A 14,965-nucleotide genomic window follows, 5' to 3' on the forward strand; every position below is an offset into this window, starting at 1 on the left:
TATAAGTATTAAGGAAAACATAGGAAACAACCTCAGACTTGTCTTTAAAGCTGGCCAGGTGGTGAGCAGACAGGTATGGAGAGGACGCAGCAGGGGAGGGAGGGAGAGTGTGAGCTCAGAGATCGGATGAATACGGTGAGCGGAGCAAAGGCAGACAGAGCTAAGCCTGGGGCTTCTGCTGAAGCGCGGTGCCCTCACGGTCAGGTAGCCACAGCGTCAGTGATCAAGGTGACAGCCGACTTTACTGAATGCCTGTTTTACGCCGGGCAACATTTGGGCGCTTGACATGCGCTGTCTCCTTTAATGCGTATGCAGACCCACGTGTCCTCCCGCTCCACAGAGGAGGAAACTGGGGCTAGAGAGGCTCAGAAGTTGTCCCAGTGTCACCCAGTGGTGGGTGCTGCACTGTTTGCCACTAAGAGAAAAGAGGCTGAGCTGGTGGAGAGTTCTAGCATCCCCCTTGTCCAGGATGCTGTCGGCCTCCATCTCCTGTAATCTTAGCAAGTGCCAGGGGCTCCCTGAGCAAAAGCCTCGGGGAAACGCTGTAAAACCCAGAGGAAAGGGTCACAGGTGGATCGGGGAAGTGGCCGTGATTGGCATGAGACAGGTACTGATGATGCCTCCCTTGTGTTTGCAGAGGCAGTTTCCCGGACCCCACATCTAATCAGTGAGTCGTGGTCACCGTTGACTTGTTCCTCATTCATTTCTTTCTCTCTCCCCACTCCTGGTGCTGGTGCTGGTGCTCTCGCAGTGTGAGCCCTCTCTCTTGTTTTCCCATTTCCCGTATGGAGGGAGCCACCAGAGCTGAGAGATTCTGTCCACGCGTGTCCCGCACAAGTGCGTGATGCCCGTTGGCAGTGGAAGCAGGAGAGCGACAGTCGGGTCACTCCAACTTGATCCTTGTCAATTTGGTGTCCTAATTCCTGGTTTTTATCAAAGTCGGTGAAACCTAATCAGACACTGCACATTTACCAAAGACAACAAAAAGGCAGAGGCATGCAGAGGAAGTGGCTGTTTTCCCTGAAGGATGCTCGTTGTGAAGGCAGCTTAGCACACAGTGGCCCGGTTTAGATGCCACATGTCCAGCAACTGGGCAAAGGAATGGAATGTTATCTCCGTTGTGTTCTCTATACCTGAGAAACATCAAGACCCACATGTAAAGACAGCTTCATTTCAGAAGTCACTTGTCAGAGGAAGAATGAATCAGGCAGAATTTGGGCACTTAGTGGGGACTGATCTCAGATGCCCCCATCTCAACTCGTCCACATCCTCCCTTTTTATGTAAGGGTGTCTCCTTGTGTCCACAGCAATCCCCACGGCAACACCCCAGATGGTGACAGCAAGACCAGGTAAGCCGCGGGATGCGGTCATTCCTGACCCTGCATTTGTACCTGTATCTGTACGTGCTTCATGGGCAGAAGCTGGACCAACCGCAAGGGGTTCATTTACTTGCAGTGGTCCAGTGGACCCCATGCAGACTTCCCAGGGCCTTTTAGGACTCTTGGGAACTTTGGACTCTAGCAAGCCAGGGTGAGCAGAGTCCATTTTCTCAATGCCTTGCAGCGTCATCAAAGCCTGGAGAATGTACAAGCGCCTTCTGGTGGGGTCCTGCCTTTTCTTTATGTGGCCTGTGCTGATCATAGTTAACCTCTCATCTGCATCACCAACAGACCTTTTCAAAGTGAGCAGAGTCCCAGAGCCATTTTCGAGGGAGTGAGGTAGAATAGCAGAGAGAAAAAGAAAAATTGGTGGACTTTGGAGTCAGGAGAACTGACTTGGGAGCTGCTCCTTACCCGAGGTGGGGTTTGGGGTGAATCACTTTGCTTCTCCAATGGTCAGTTTCCACATAGATAAAATTACAACAATGCTGCTCTTCTGCTTCTTTTCCTGAGTTATCATAAAGGCGAAGCTGGACACACACACACACAACACACACGAAAGCACGTCAGAAAATCACAGATTGCTGTGCAAGTTATCTGTGTTTGTCTGCACTTAGCCAACACAGATTGGCATACGCTTGTGGCCCAATAGTCATTCATTTAATGGCCATTTTTGGCTAAATGTCATTTGGACCAGATTCATGACTTAGCTTCCAACTAGGAGGTTGACTAGTTGACTGACCTTTTACCAAGTTCCCCATCCTTAACAGGGGTGAGGAGCTCAGCCAGCTCCAGGGGAGTGAGCTGTGGGCCCAGAGGCCACAGTCACCAGGTCTCTGTCCGTAGGGCACCAGCTGGAGCTGCGGCTGGTGGGCGGCTCAGGACGCTGCTCAGGACGCGTGGAGGTCCTGCACCAGGGGGCCTGGGGCACCGTGTGCGACGACCTGTGGGACCTGAACGAAGCCGAGGTCGTGTGCCGGCAGCTGGGGTGCGGGCGGGCCGTGTCCGCCCTCGGGAAGGCCTACTTCGGCCCGGGCTTTGGCGACATCCTCCTGGACAACCTGCAGTGCGCAGGGGTGGAGCGGCACCTGGGCCAGTGCGCCCACACGGGCTGGTCAGAGCACAACTGCGGCCACCACGAGGACGCGGGCGTCATCTGCTCAGGTATCCTCTCCCCCTTCCAAGAGTCATCGCCCATCCCAAAGTGCCCCAGGACCACCCTGCTGGAGCTCAGGGTCAGCCAGGGTCAAAGGTAGCCAGGATCCTCAGATAAGTAGCATTTGGTCTTTGCCTTATCTAAGGGGGTTAAATACATAAGATTTTAACTGATGCCCAGAATAAAACCTTCGGATTTTCCAGTTTGGGAGTAAAGATAGGTGTGCTTTACTGAATACAGACATGGGCAAAAACATGTATATTTATGGGAATTTTAAAGGTGTTTTCTCAAGATCTTTCATGGAAAGGGGCAGCCGATGTAGTGAAGCGAAGGAAGATGTCAGAGCTGGACATTCTTGAGTCTGAATCTCAGAGCTGGAGATAAGACTTGGGCAGCCCTGGGCAGCACTTAACCTCATGGAGCCTCAGTGCCTTCATCTGTAACATGAGGAGAGGAAGTGCCTCCCAGCAGGACAGGACGGCTCAAAGGAGCCAGGCTGGCTTTTGTGAAGCACCTGCCCAGTGCCTGACAAGGGACTGCATAGTTGGAGATTTTTACTGCCATTTCCCTTGCCCGGTCCTAACACCAAAGAAAGCAGTAAACCAAACTGGCTACGTATAGTTGCCCTGTGATAGATTTTTTTTTTTTTAATGTTTTGGATTTATTCATGTGTAAACAGTTAGCAAGTTAAGAGTAAGTTATTCACCTCTGGGAGGTCTCTTAGCAAGGCTTTCCAATAACGAGATGACTCTAGTAAACTAACAGCTGTGATACCTGGTGAGATTTGAGAGAATGGGTGACCGCAACTCCCAGTGGCCCTTGTTCCATAGACTTGCAGCTCGATTGTACCATCCGTACTGGCTGCCTGGGGCTTTTGATGGGAAGCACATATTTTATTTTATTTTATTTTATTTTATTTTTTGTCTTTTGTCTTTTGTTGTTGTTGTTGTTGTTGTTGCTATTTCTTGGGCCGCTCCCGCGGCATATGGAGGTTCCCAGGCTAGGGGTTGAATCGGAGCTGTAGCCACCGGCCTACGCCAGAGCCACAGCAAAGCGGGATCCGAGCCGCGTCTGCAACCTACACCACAGCTCACGGCAACACCGGATCGTTAACCCACTGAGCAAGGGCAGGGACCGAACCCGCAACCTCATGGTTCCTAGTCGGATTCGTTAACCACTGCGCCACGATGGGAACTCCGGAAGCACATATTTTAAAACATTTGTTGGCAGGCGCACTGGCTCATGGATCTGCTTGCTTTGTGGTGTCTTAAATGTGGCACATCCAGCCCAGTGACAGCCTCATAGGGTGCTTGCTCTTCCCCAGTTTCGATGTTCTGGAATATGACCGTCCACATCTGAGATACCCCCAGTGCTGCGAAATCGGAAATCTAGGTCCTACCAGCCCAAAGGTGCCCTTCGGCCTGGGCATGTTCTCATGATGCAGTCACAAATCAGTAACCAGAGGAAAGCTCCCTTTTATGTCCATAGCTGCGTCCAGTTCTCCCAGTACTATGGTATTCACAGGGGCTTGTTTTTTCCCATATCAGATTTATAAACACATGCGTGCAGTAAAAATCTTTGCCTTAGTAGTGAAAGTCAGGATTTCAGAAAAAGACCAATGTCTTTATTCTCTCTATATACAGATGCTGAAGAATCACTTATTAACAGTCCAGGTAGGTCACACTTTTTTGGATGGAACTTAAATATCAGCTGTTCTCGACTTTTTTGGTTGGGCTGTAAGTTCATTCTCTGTCTAAACTGCCAAGATTTTTCATGTCATTGAGATGCCATTGGGAAGTATTACTCAGAATGACAACATCTGATATTTTTACATGTGATGGTGACGATATGTGTGTGTGTGTGTGTGTGTGTGTGTGTGTGTGTGTTAGAGATACATACCTGCAGGAGTGAAGGGGAATTTCTGTTTTTTATTTTATGATTTTTATTTTTTCCATTATAGTTGATTTAGTATTCTGTCAATTTCTACTATACAGCAGAGTGACCCAGTCACACATATATATATCTATGTATGTGTGTGTATACACACACACACACACACACACACAAACACATATATATTCTTTTTCTCGCAATAGTCCCTGTCATGTTCCATCACAAGTGACTGGATATTCCCTGTGCTCTACAGCAGGATCTCATCGCTTATCTATTCCAAATGCAAAAGTTTGCATCTGTTAACCCCAGATTCCCAGTCCATCCCACTCCCTCCTCCTCCCCCTTGGCAATCACAAGTCTGTTCTCCAAGTCCATGAGTTTCTTTTCTGTGGAAAGGTTCATTTGTGCCTTATATTAGATTCAAGATATATTACTTATATTCTCTTTCTGACTTACTTCACTTAGTATGAGAGTCTCTAGTTCCATCTATGTTGCTGCCAAGGACATTATGTCATGCTTTTTTATGGCTGAGTAGTATTCCATTGTGTATATATACCACATCTTCTTAATCCATTCATCTGTCAATGGACATCTGTCTTGGCGATTGTGAATAGTGCTGCAGTGAACATACGGGTGCATGTATCTTCTTCAATGAAAATTTTATCTGGATATATGCCCAAGAGTGGGATTGCTGGGTCATATGGTAGTTCCGTATTTAGTTTTCTGAGGTACCTCCATACTGTTTTCCATAGTGTTTGTACCAATTTACATTCCCACCAACAGTGTAGGAGGGTTCCCTTTTCTCCACACCCTCTGCAACATTTGTTATTTGTTGACTTGTTAATGATGGCCATTCTGACAGGTGTGAGGTGGTACCTCGTAGTAGTTTTGGGTTTTTTTTTTTTTTTTTTTTTGTCTTTTTAGGGCCACTCCAGTGGCATATGGAGGTTCCCAGGCTAGGGATCCAATCGGAGTTGTAGCCGAAGGCCTACACCACAGCTACAGCAACTCGGGATCTGAGCCGTGTCTGCAACCTACACCATAGCTCATGGCAACACCGGATCCTTAACCCCCTGAGTGAGGCCAGGGATCAAACCCATGTCCTCATGGATCCTAGTCGGGTTCGTTAACCACTTAGCCACAATGGAAACTCCCCTCACAGTAGTTTTGATTTGCATTTCTCTAAAAATCAGTGATGTTGAGCATTTTTTCATGTGCCCATTAGCCATCTGTATATCTCCTTTGGAGAAATGTCTATTCAGGTCTTTGCCCATTTTTCAATTGGGTTGTTGGTTTTTTTGCTGTTGAGATGTATAAGTTGTTTGTATATTTTAGAGATTAAGCCCTTGTCAGTTGTATCATTTGAAACTATTTTCTCCCATTCTATAGGTTGTCTTTTTGGTTTTTTTTATGGTTTCCTTTGCTGTGCAAAAGCTTGTAGGTTTGATTAGGTCCCATTGGTTTATTTTTGCTTTTATTCCTGTTGCCTTGGGAGACTGACCTAAGAAAACATTTGTACGGTTGATGTCCGAAAATGTTTGGCCTATGTTCTCTTCTTGGAGTTTTATGCTGTCTTGTCTTATGTTTTAAGTCTTTAAGCCATTTTGAAATGACATTTCAGGGTCTTTTTGCAGAAGCTTTCCCCTCTGCCTCAGAGGTCTTCCCCCAGCACCTCTGCTGACTGGCTCCTTCTCACTGCTTTAAGAGGAGTCTTCCAGCTCCCCCGCCTCCATTATTCTCTTCAGAGGGTCCTGTTTTTTCTCTTCGCTGCATTATACTGGTGGTGTGTTAGTAGAAGCGTATATTACATTAGTATCTGTATTTCGCCAATAAATAGACTCTGGGCTCCCTGAGGCGGGAGGCTTATCTCTTTGGTTTATAGCTGAATCATCAGTGCCTAACATGAAAGGCAATCAGTCAGTACTAGTGAAATAAAATTATACTGGCTGAAGACCCCACAACTGCATGCAACCCAGAAACACACTAGAACTCGAGGGACAAGCCTGAAGACTCAAAACATAGCACGTTCCTCCATCCTGCTGGCCTCTGAGGCCTGGTGCTGGAGCACCTCGGGCAGATCTGCTGGGGACTCACACACCCCATCTCTGTCCATAGGGGACCAGCTGGAGCTGCGGCTGGTGGGCGGCTCAGGACGCTGCTCAGGACGCGTGGAGGTCCTGCACCAGGGGGCCTGGGGCACCGTGTGCGACGACCTGTGGGACCTGAACGAAGCCGAGGTCGTGTGCCGGCAGCTGGGGTGCGGGCGGGCCGTGTCCGCCCTCGGGAAGGCCTACTTCGGCCCGGGCTTTGGCGACATCCTCCTGGACAACCTGCAGTGCGCAGGGGTGGAGCGGCACCTGGGCCAGTGCGCCCACACGGGCTGGTCAGAGCACAACTGCGGCCACCACGAGGACGCGGGCGTCATCTGCTCAGGTATCCCCCTCCCCCGCCAGGCAGTAATTTCAGATTTTGTGGCTGAGGACACTTTCATCCATCCATCTGTTCACTAAATCTGCCATCAACCCTCCAGCGGCTATGCTGAGCCAGGCCCCAGACTCAGGCACACCCCTGCCCCAGCAGCTCAAGGTGGCACACAGAAGGTCTCTAGTGTTTGTGTGCACCAGCATCCCCTCCTGACCCTGGGGCATCAGAGTGCAGAATCCAGGGCCCTCCCCCAAGAGATCTCAATGAACTAGGTTTGGGATGAGGCTCTAGAATCTGCATCTTTACTAGGTTTGGGATGAGGCTCTGGAATCTGTAGTCCAGGTGATCTTGTGTAAGAGGGGCCATGGGTGGTCCAGCCCTGGTGACCATGGGGCAGTGTACCAGCTGCCGTACCCCACCCTGCAGGGCCAAGGACCCAGAGGAGGCCTGGATTGCCCAGGAAGCAGGGGTCTGATCCTGTGCCCCAAAAGCCCATGGTTCTCTCCCCTTCACCCCCTACCTGTACCCTTGTTACCCCACATCCTCCCACTCTAGAGTCACTAAAGAGAGTGACCTGTTGCCTTTCTTTATTCATTCAGATGCAGACGACCTGCCTCCTCCCACACCTCCAGGTATGTCTATATTTTCTTCTAGTCCAGGCAACTTTATAATAACAGCAACATCATATACTTGCAAATGCTCTCAGGCACTGAAAGCATCTAGAACTGAGCCCTTTGCATCTAGAACTCATTTAATCCCCACGGTAACCTCTTGAGGTCAAGTACTTTAATTACTTCCATTTTCCAGAGCGGTAAACTGAGAAATGGAAAGTAATGTGCCCAAGGTGAGCCGGGGGATTTGGACTCAGGCTGTCATTGACCTTCAGTCTCATTTACCCACCTGGTCATGGTCTCTGCTATGTAAAGACCAGGCAAAACTAACACAAAGATGGGGGGCTATTTAGCTCAGATTATTACTGATCTTCAGGACAACCTTGCAAAAAAAGGCATTGTATATTTTACAAAAGAGTAATTAAGAGACACAGAAAGGGTAAGTAACTTGCCTAGGATCACTCAGCAAGTTAATGGTGGAACCGGATTTTGACACTGATCAGTCTGACCCCGGAGTACATACTCTTTGGAATCTTGCCTGTTTTCAAAGATTTTATGACTTAGTGATTCAGTGATATTCATCTGTAATTAAAACCAAAGACCAGAAAAATAAGACATGATTTTTTTGGTTTGAGCAGCAGAATGAGGCAAAAGTGACACCGTGCCTTAAACAACTGGCAGCTTCCACTTCCCGTCTCTAGGAAGCCTGGTTCGCTTGTGCTTTGTGCTCCAGGCTGTCACAGAGTCCTCCCAGGTTCAAGGGAGGGGAACTAGACCCCACCTATGACAAGAGACACGCCCACGAATCTGTGGCCGCCTCTCTTTAACCTGCCGAAGGACCGTAGAGAATATTCACTCGGCACCTTCAGTCTTTTCTTCGTTTCACTAAGTGCATCAATACTTCTCAAGAAATCCTTTAGGTTTTGCTAACTTGTAGATGAGACTATTTCCACCCCCTCCCCATGTCATCATTATCTTTCTTTTTTTCCCTTCTAGGTCTTTCCACTGCTTCTCAGGATCATGTAGCAGGTAGCCACTGTTTTAAATTGAAATGGTAACTCCATGCCATGAGAACCATCCTAATAGATGCCAGGTGGTGTGCCCCATCCCACGAGAAGACATGGCAGCTGGGCGTCATCGGGAGGAGTCCCTCTGTCCCCACTGCAGCATTGCTGGGGCATGTGGCATTAATACTTCCAAGGCCTGTAAATGCCAACCTTTCTTTCAACCAAAGGAGCAGGCTGGGAAGGGGGTGCGTGGATCTGTCTGGGTCAGAGGGGGCAGGAGGGTGACGGGGACTTGAAGAAAATGTGGCTCAGTCCACCTGGCCATTCTCAGCCTGCCTCTTCTGGGCGCAGTCCTGCAGTGGGCACCCGCACTAGTTACCCTCTGCCACGTGTGAAGGCCTCAGGGAACCCAGCCCCCAGGGGCTCTGGTGTCAGTCTGACGAGGCCCAGTTGCCACAACCTATAAACACAGCCCTCTGGGATGACCCTGCACCGCTTCCCACCTCCCATCCCGCGAAAGACCAGGAACCTGTGGGATTCTGGGAGTGTTGCAAGGCGGTCAGGGGAGAACAGAGAAGAAAATTAAGCATCTTCATAATTTGAGCACAAGGTCAATAAAATATACCATGTCTTCTTATGGCTCAGTGGTAACAAACCTAACGGGTATCTATGAGGACTCACGTTCAATCCCTGGCCCCGCTCAATGGGTTAAGGATCCAGCATTGCTGTGAACTGTGGTGTAGGTCGCAGGCACAGCTTGGATCCCACGCTGCTGTGACTGTGGTGTAGGCCAGCGGCTATAGCTCCGATTTAACCACTAGCCTGGGAACTTTCATATGCCCCAGGTGTGGCTGTAAAAAGAAAAAAAAAAAGTATATATATATACACATACATATACATAATATGTATATATACTGTGTTTTAAAATTTCCCCTGAAATAATTTGATAATTTTAAGTTTTCTACTTTTTCGTGTGGCGTGCTGCTTTAAACATCTATGATGTGTATGTAAATTTATATCTATTTATATTAATGACAAACAGTATGGAAGAATTGGATTTCACTTGTTTCATTCTTATAAATCCAAAACCTGTAAGTTCTAGTCTCAGTAGATATTGAGTTGCAGGAAATGCCATCTACCCAGAAAAAGTGATGAAAAGGTGGTTAAGAGGAGGGCCCAGCCATAAGCTCCCCCAAACTGTCCCGACCGCCCGCATTCCCTCTGTCTGCAGTTTCTCAGCCCTGCAAGCGGTTCCAGAGCCTCTTTTCCCGGAACCTCCTCAAACCCACGCCTTCCCCCGCATGTACAGCCTCTGCCTCTTTGACTCTCTTTCCCCAACTCTCGTGTCAGTCTGCCCTGCCTCTTTCCCAGAAAACAAGAATCCTTCCACTTTACAGAGTCGGAGGAGAGAGTGCTCAGGACAGATAGAATATTTGCTTCATCGGGGCGGGGGGCGGGGGGGGAAGGCCAGGTGCTCCCCCATCAGGACTTTCTGACCCATCTAGAACTGGATTGACTGGAATCTCCTTCCGAGGAGACGCTGAGGCTGAAGGTCTGTGTGCCCACCCAGGCAGACTGCAGCCTGACCCCACCAGGCCTCCGGGTGGGCACCAGTCATTACGGGGGAACACACGTGATGTGACGGGAACACCCCTGACATCCTTTTTCCTGTTGTTTCAGGAGGAAGTCGCTCTTGTGGAGGGGTCATTTCTGGTCTCTCGGGGGCATTTTCCAGTCCACTGTACCCAGAAAACTACCCGACAGACATACAGTGTGTTTGGGAGATCCATGTGGATAAGAAATTCCGCATAGAACTCATGATTCCAACCCTAAAGTAAGAAAACAGCTTTTTAAAGAGAAGAGTCCACCTAAATGAATACTTGGCTTGGGAAATCATAATAATGAGATTTCTTTTAGGGGGAAGCATTTGGGGGTGACACCAGCAGAACACACAATTCTTTCCAGTAAGCGGGTATTAACATCTTTGACTTAACGTTACTATGATGATTTTTCTCTTGATGTTTTTCCAAAAATATGACAAAAATTCTCCTTATCAGCTCTGCTCTCATGGTGGGTAGCAATATTTATCCTCTTAGGCTTTCTTTTCCTTAATCTAAATTTTAAGCAAGCATTAAGAGGCTTTCCATACGTACACACGCAACAGCCAACTACGCCAACCTAGGGCTCCGCATCCTTGAAACGTAGCCAGAGAGTGAACGGAGACGGGAGGGTCACTGCCTCACCTCTGACATAAAGAGAGTAGAATCTTCAGAACATAACATTATAGCTGGGATTCTTCACCGTTGAGTGTGCCCAGGCTCTGTACCATGTATTCTGGATGCTTTGTCACACTCCGGTGTCACATGTGATACATGTCCTTGCCATCCCAATTAGAGACAAGGAAGCAGAGGCTCAGGGAGGTAACTAACCAGCCCCAGGGGAATCTTCTGGGTCAGCAGGATATCGAAGGCCCAGCCCTTCAGCAGCGCACGATTCTGTAGGCAGCGTCTGTGCAAAGCCCTCCTCCCTGCACGTGACATGCATCATGCTACAAGTGCGGCAGTACTGTGAGAGGCTATGAAAATCCACCTTCGGCATGCTCTCAATTGTTGCTGGGTCCATGGCTTCAGACATGCCCCAGGAAAAGAATGCCCTAGACACATGTTGTCCTTATTTGACTAAAACCCTAAGGACACAGCCCACGGTGGAGTGAGAACCTTGAACCCCCACCTTTGGAGCCTGTTACGTCATCAGTTATCCATTCCTTCAAAGTCAGCCCCCGTGCACATCCCTCTGCCTGGTCACCCAAGTGCAGATACTCTTCTATCTGACAACACGACTTTTCTTTTAAAGGCAAGGTTTTTTTTTTTCTCCCCAAGAATTTGGGTATGCAAAATACCATGAAACACAGAGGTAGGAAATCTGGTTGTGATGTTGGTTATATGCTGATCATCACGGTGATTTTACTGTTAAGAATTTATTTGCAGGAGTTCCCATTGTGGCAGAGTGGAAAGGAGTCTGACTAGTAGCCAGGAGGACTTGGCTTTGATCCCTGGCCTTGCTCAGTGGGTCGGGGATCCAGCATTGCCATGAGCTGTGATGTAGGATCCCGAGTTCCTGTGGCTGTGGTCTAGGCCAGCAGCTACAGCTCTGATTCGACCCCTAGCCTGGAAACTTCCATGGGCCGCAGGTGCGGCCCTAAAAAGAAAAAAAAAATGTACTTGCAGTGTGTATTTGCATTTCCTAATCTTCCATGTAAGTTGTGATTGGCCACAATTACTATGATTTTTAAATGTCCATTATTAAGTTGTACCCATAAACCTCACACATTCCTCAAAGACAATAAGAGCTCTGATAATTAAGCATCTGAAAAAGTTAATTGGCATTTTATATATTAATATGCAGTTTTTCTGTTTGTTTGCTTTTTAGGGCCACACATGCTGCATATGGAAGTTCCCAGGCTAGGGGCTGAATCGGACGGAGCTGTAGCCACCAGGCTACACCACAACCCAGATCCGAGCTGCGTCTGTGACCTACACCGCAGCTCACGGCAATGCAGGATCCCTGACCCTCTGAGCAAGGCCAGGGATCAAACCAGCATCCTCATGGATCCTAGTCAGGTTCGTTACCACTGAGCCACAATGGGAACTCCTGCAATTTAAAGTCTAATCCAAGCATGTCATCCTGCAACGGGCCTGATTTGTAAGCTCTGAGATCTAGGAAGCTCTAACCCTCCACACGGCTTCCCCAGGCTGGAGGATAACCTCGGATGCCCCTACGACTCAGTTGAAATCTTCGATGGCCCCAGGATTGCCGCGCTGTCCATGGGGAAGTTCTGTGCTTCAGTAGCTGTGATGTTTTTCTCCTCCTCCAACATCTTGACGGTGGTATTCCGAAGTGACGCTGTGATCACCAGCGCTGGCTTCTATGCGCTGTTCACCGCGGTTCCTCAGGGCGCAGGCGGCTCAGGTAGGAAGCTTCAAGTAGGTTTTTGACCTTGGAAAGACAGAAGAGTTTTTTAATCTAAGGGGACCCCCCCCCCGCCCCCTGCTGTTAGCAGAGGGCTGGAATTCAGTTGTAAGAGCGCTGTACACTTAGCTCCAGAAGCTCTGCTGCATCACTGCTGGATTTTCCCACTAAGAGAGCCACGTGGGCAATTGAAACAGAGCAGTGATGGGCAGCCTATGTGTAAAGGGACAGGCCTCTCCTCTCCACGGCTCCATCCTCACTGCCCACCGCTGGGAACTGTCCAGGGTGCTGAAATCTAAACGTCAAACTTTCAGGAGTTCTCTTCCCTCCACCACCGGGCTCACTTCCCATCTTGCCAGCATTGAACCTGAGACTCACCCAAATAAGAGGCTTGGTGACTCCTTAAGCCATGGCCCTAGAGCGCCTCACTCCAGAGCCTGGTTCAATTTGCACCCAGAAGGCATACTTACCTGCTGATTGTGGGGCCCCAGTAACTCAGATCAGCAGGAATTCAGCTAGCAACTCCCCAGTTGGATGTTGAGGCTCAGAGGGTGTCTGTTTCTGAGTAAGAGAATTTCTTATCTATCTGACCTTCAAAATTATGTTTGAGATCTTGCCCTGGGGAGGTTAAGTAAGGTCCAACAATTGAAATCCAAACCATTCATTGGCCCAAGATCATCACTTACTCATCCTGTGTGTGTGTGTGTGTGTGTGTGTGTTATATATATATGGCCGCACTTGCAGTATATGGAGCTTCCCAGGCTAGGGATTGAATCAGAGCTACAGCTACCAGCCTACACCACAGCCACAGCAATGCAGGATCCAAGCTGCATCTGTGACCTACACCACAGCTCATGGCAACACCAGATTCTTAACCCACTGAGTGAGGCCAGGGATCGAACCTGCGTCCTCATGGATACTAGTCAGATTCATTACCACTGAGGCATGACGGGAACTCCCTCATCCTGTGATGTTTACTGAGCTCCTAATATGTGCCAGGCCCAGCAAGTGCGGGGACACAGGACCGTGCCCTTCCCGCATGGTGTTTACTGTAGGGGGGATGTGGGGGGGATCAAGATGCAAGAAACAAGTAAATAAACATGATGATTTGGGGACAGTGGTAGGGCTGGGACTGCAGAGCCAGCTGAGGTCGAAGGGAGTGTCTGGGGTGGAGGAGGTGCTTCTTTGGATTGAATGGGGATGGACAGCCCCGCTGAGAGGTGACAGGTGATAAGTGACCTTGAAGGGGCATTCCAGGCAGAGAGGGTAGCAATGCACAGGCTCTCAGGGAGGAAGAAGTTGGGCATGTTGGAGACACAGACAGCAGGGCAGTGGCGCAGAGCCTGTGGACACAGTGAGGGAAACCTGACCCTGGAGTCTCTCCAGCTGGGGCATCAGCCCAGAGACAGCCATTCCCTCTGGGTTTTATGAAGTCATAGACACCCTCATGGCCCAGTGCACCCCTGTGGCCAAGTGCCTTCAGGGGACTGAATCTGCGCTTCTCCAAGCACTTATGGAAGACATGTACATAAAAGCACCTGGGAACCCGTTTCCCCAGGAATCCAGCTTTGCAACACAGAGAACCACACCCCAAGATCTGCAGGACCCAAGATGTGCTGGGGCTGAGCACTATGCTTTAGAGTCATGCTTTTGTGGACTTGTCACCACAGCCCCCTGAGATACATGCTTCTGGAATCCCATTTTACAGATGGGGAAACTGAGACCAGAGAGATGAAGTAACTCGGCAAAGGTTAAACAACTAGGGAGCAGTAGAGCTGGGATCCAAACCTGCCCCTGTCTCACTCTTAAGCCCAACCTATTACAAAATGAAGACAGCCCTGAGGCTTTGTTCCTGCATTGATGTGCCTTAGCCACGAACATGGGAGCTAGAAGTCCTTCCTACTTAAAACCCCAAAGTCGGAGTTCCCTGTCATGGTTCAGTGGAAACGAATCTGACTAGTATCCATGAGGACACAGGTTCAATCCCTGACCTTACTCGGTGAGTTAAGGATCCGGCATTGCCATGAGCTGTGGTGTAGATCACAGATGCGGCTCAAACCTGATATTGCTGTGGCTGTGGCATAGGCCAGCAGCTACAGCTCCAATTCTACCCCTAACCTGAGAACCTCCATATGCCGTGGGTGTGACTCTAAAAAGACAAAAAAAAAAAAAAACACCTCAAAAATAAAATCCTTTGTTTAGAAGATGGACCAGAGCTGAGGCTGGTGGGCGGCTCAGGAAGGTTCTCGGGACGTGTGGAGGTCCTGCACCAGGGGGCCTGGGGCACCGTGTGCGACGACCTGTGGGACCTGAACGAAGCCGAGGTCGTGTGCTGGCCCCTGGGGTGCGGGCGGGCCGTGTCCGCCCTCGGGAAGGCCCACTTCGGCCTGGGTTCTGGCGACATCCTCCTGGACAACATCCAGTGTTCTGGAAGTGAGAGCCACCTTGGCCAGTGCCCAAGCTCTGGCTGGTCAGACCACAATTGTGGTCACCATGAGGATGCTGGCGTCATCTGCTCAGGTACCT

The 14,965-nt window shown here is 49.3% G+C and overlaps 1 protein-coding gene across 2 annotated transcripts in view; it reads left to right on the forward strand.

Moving 5' to 3' along the window:
- LOC100519221 (scavenger receptor cysteine-rich domain-containing protein DMBT1) overlaps window positions 1-14,965 on the forward strand; it is a 93,375-nt gene that overhangs the window by 37,474 nt on the left and 40,936 nt on the right. Inside the window, exons 17-25 of one of the 2 annotated variants that reach the window (XM_084995788.1) lie at window positions 638-667; window positions 1,308-1,349; window positions 2,226-2,543; window positions 4,179-4,208; window positions 6,544-6,861; window positions 7,452-7,484; window positions 8,460-8,492; window positions 10,151-10,304; window positions 12,222-12,439. In XM_084995788.1, the coding sequence (XP_084851914.1) occupies window positions 638-667; window positions 1,308-1,349; window positions 2,226-2,543; window positions 4,179-4,208; window positions 6,544-6,861; window positions 7,452-7,484; window positions 8,460-8,492; window positions 10,151-10,304; window positions 12,222-12,439 (1,176 nt within the window). The remainder of the gene's footprint in view (window positions 1-637; window positions 668-1,307; window positions 1,350-2,225; window positions 2,544-4,178; window positions 4,209-6,543; window positions 6,862-7,451; window positions 7,485-8,459; window positions 8,493-10,150; window positions 10,305-12,221; window positions 12,440-14,965) is intronic. The other variant, XM_084995790.1, reaches the window with a different exon arrangement.

This window comes from Sus scrofa, chromosome 14 (genome assembly GCF_054392235.1).
Source record: "Sus scrofa isolate SSC_HxYL_T2T_F1_AM1 chromosome 14, Sscrofa_HxYL_maternal_Yorkshire_Landrace_v2.0, whole genome shotgun sequence".
NCBI lineage: Eukaryota > Metazoa > Chordata > Mammalia > Artiodactyla > Suidae > Sus > Sus scrofa.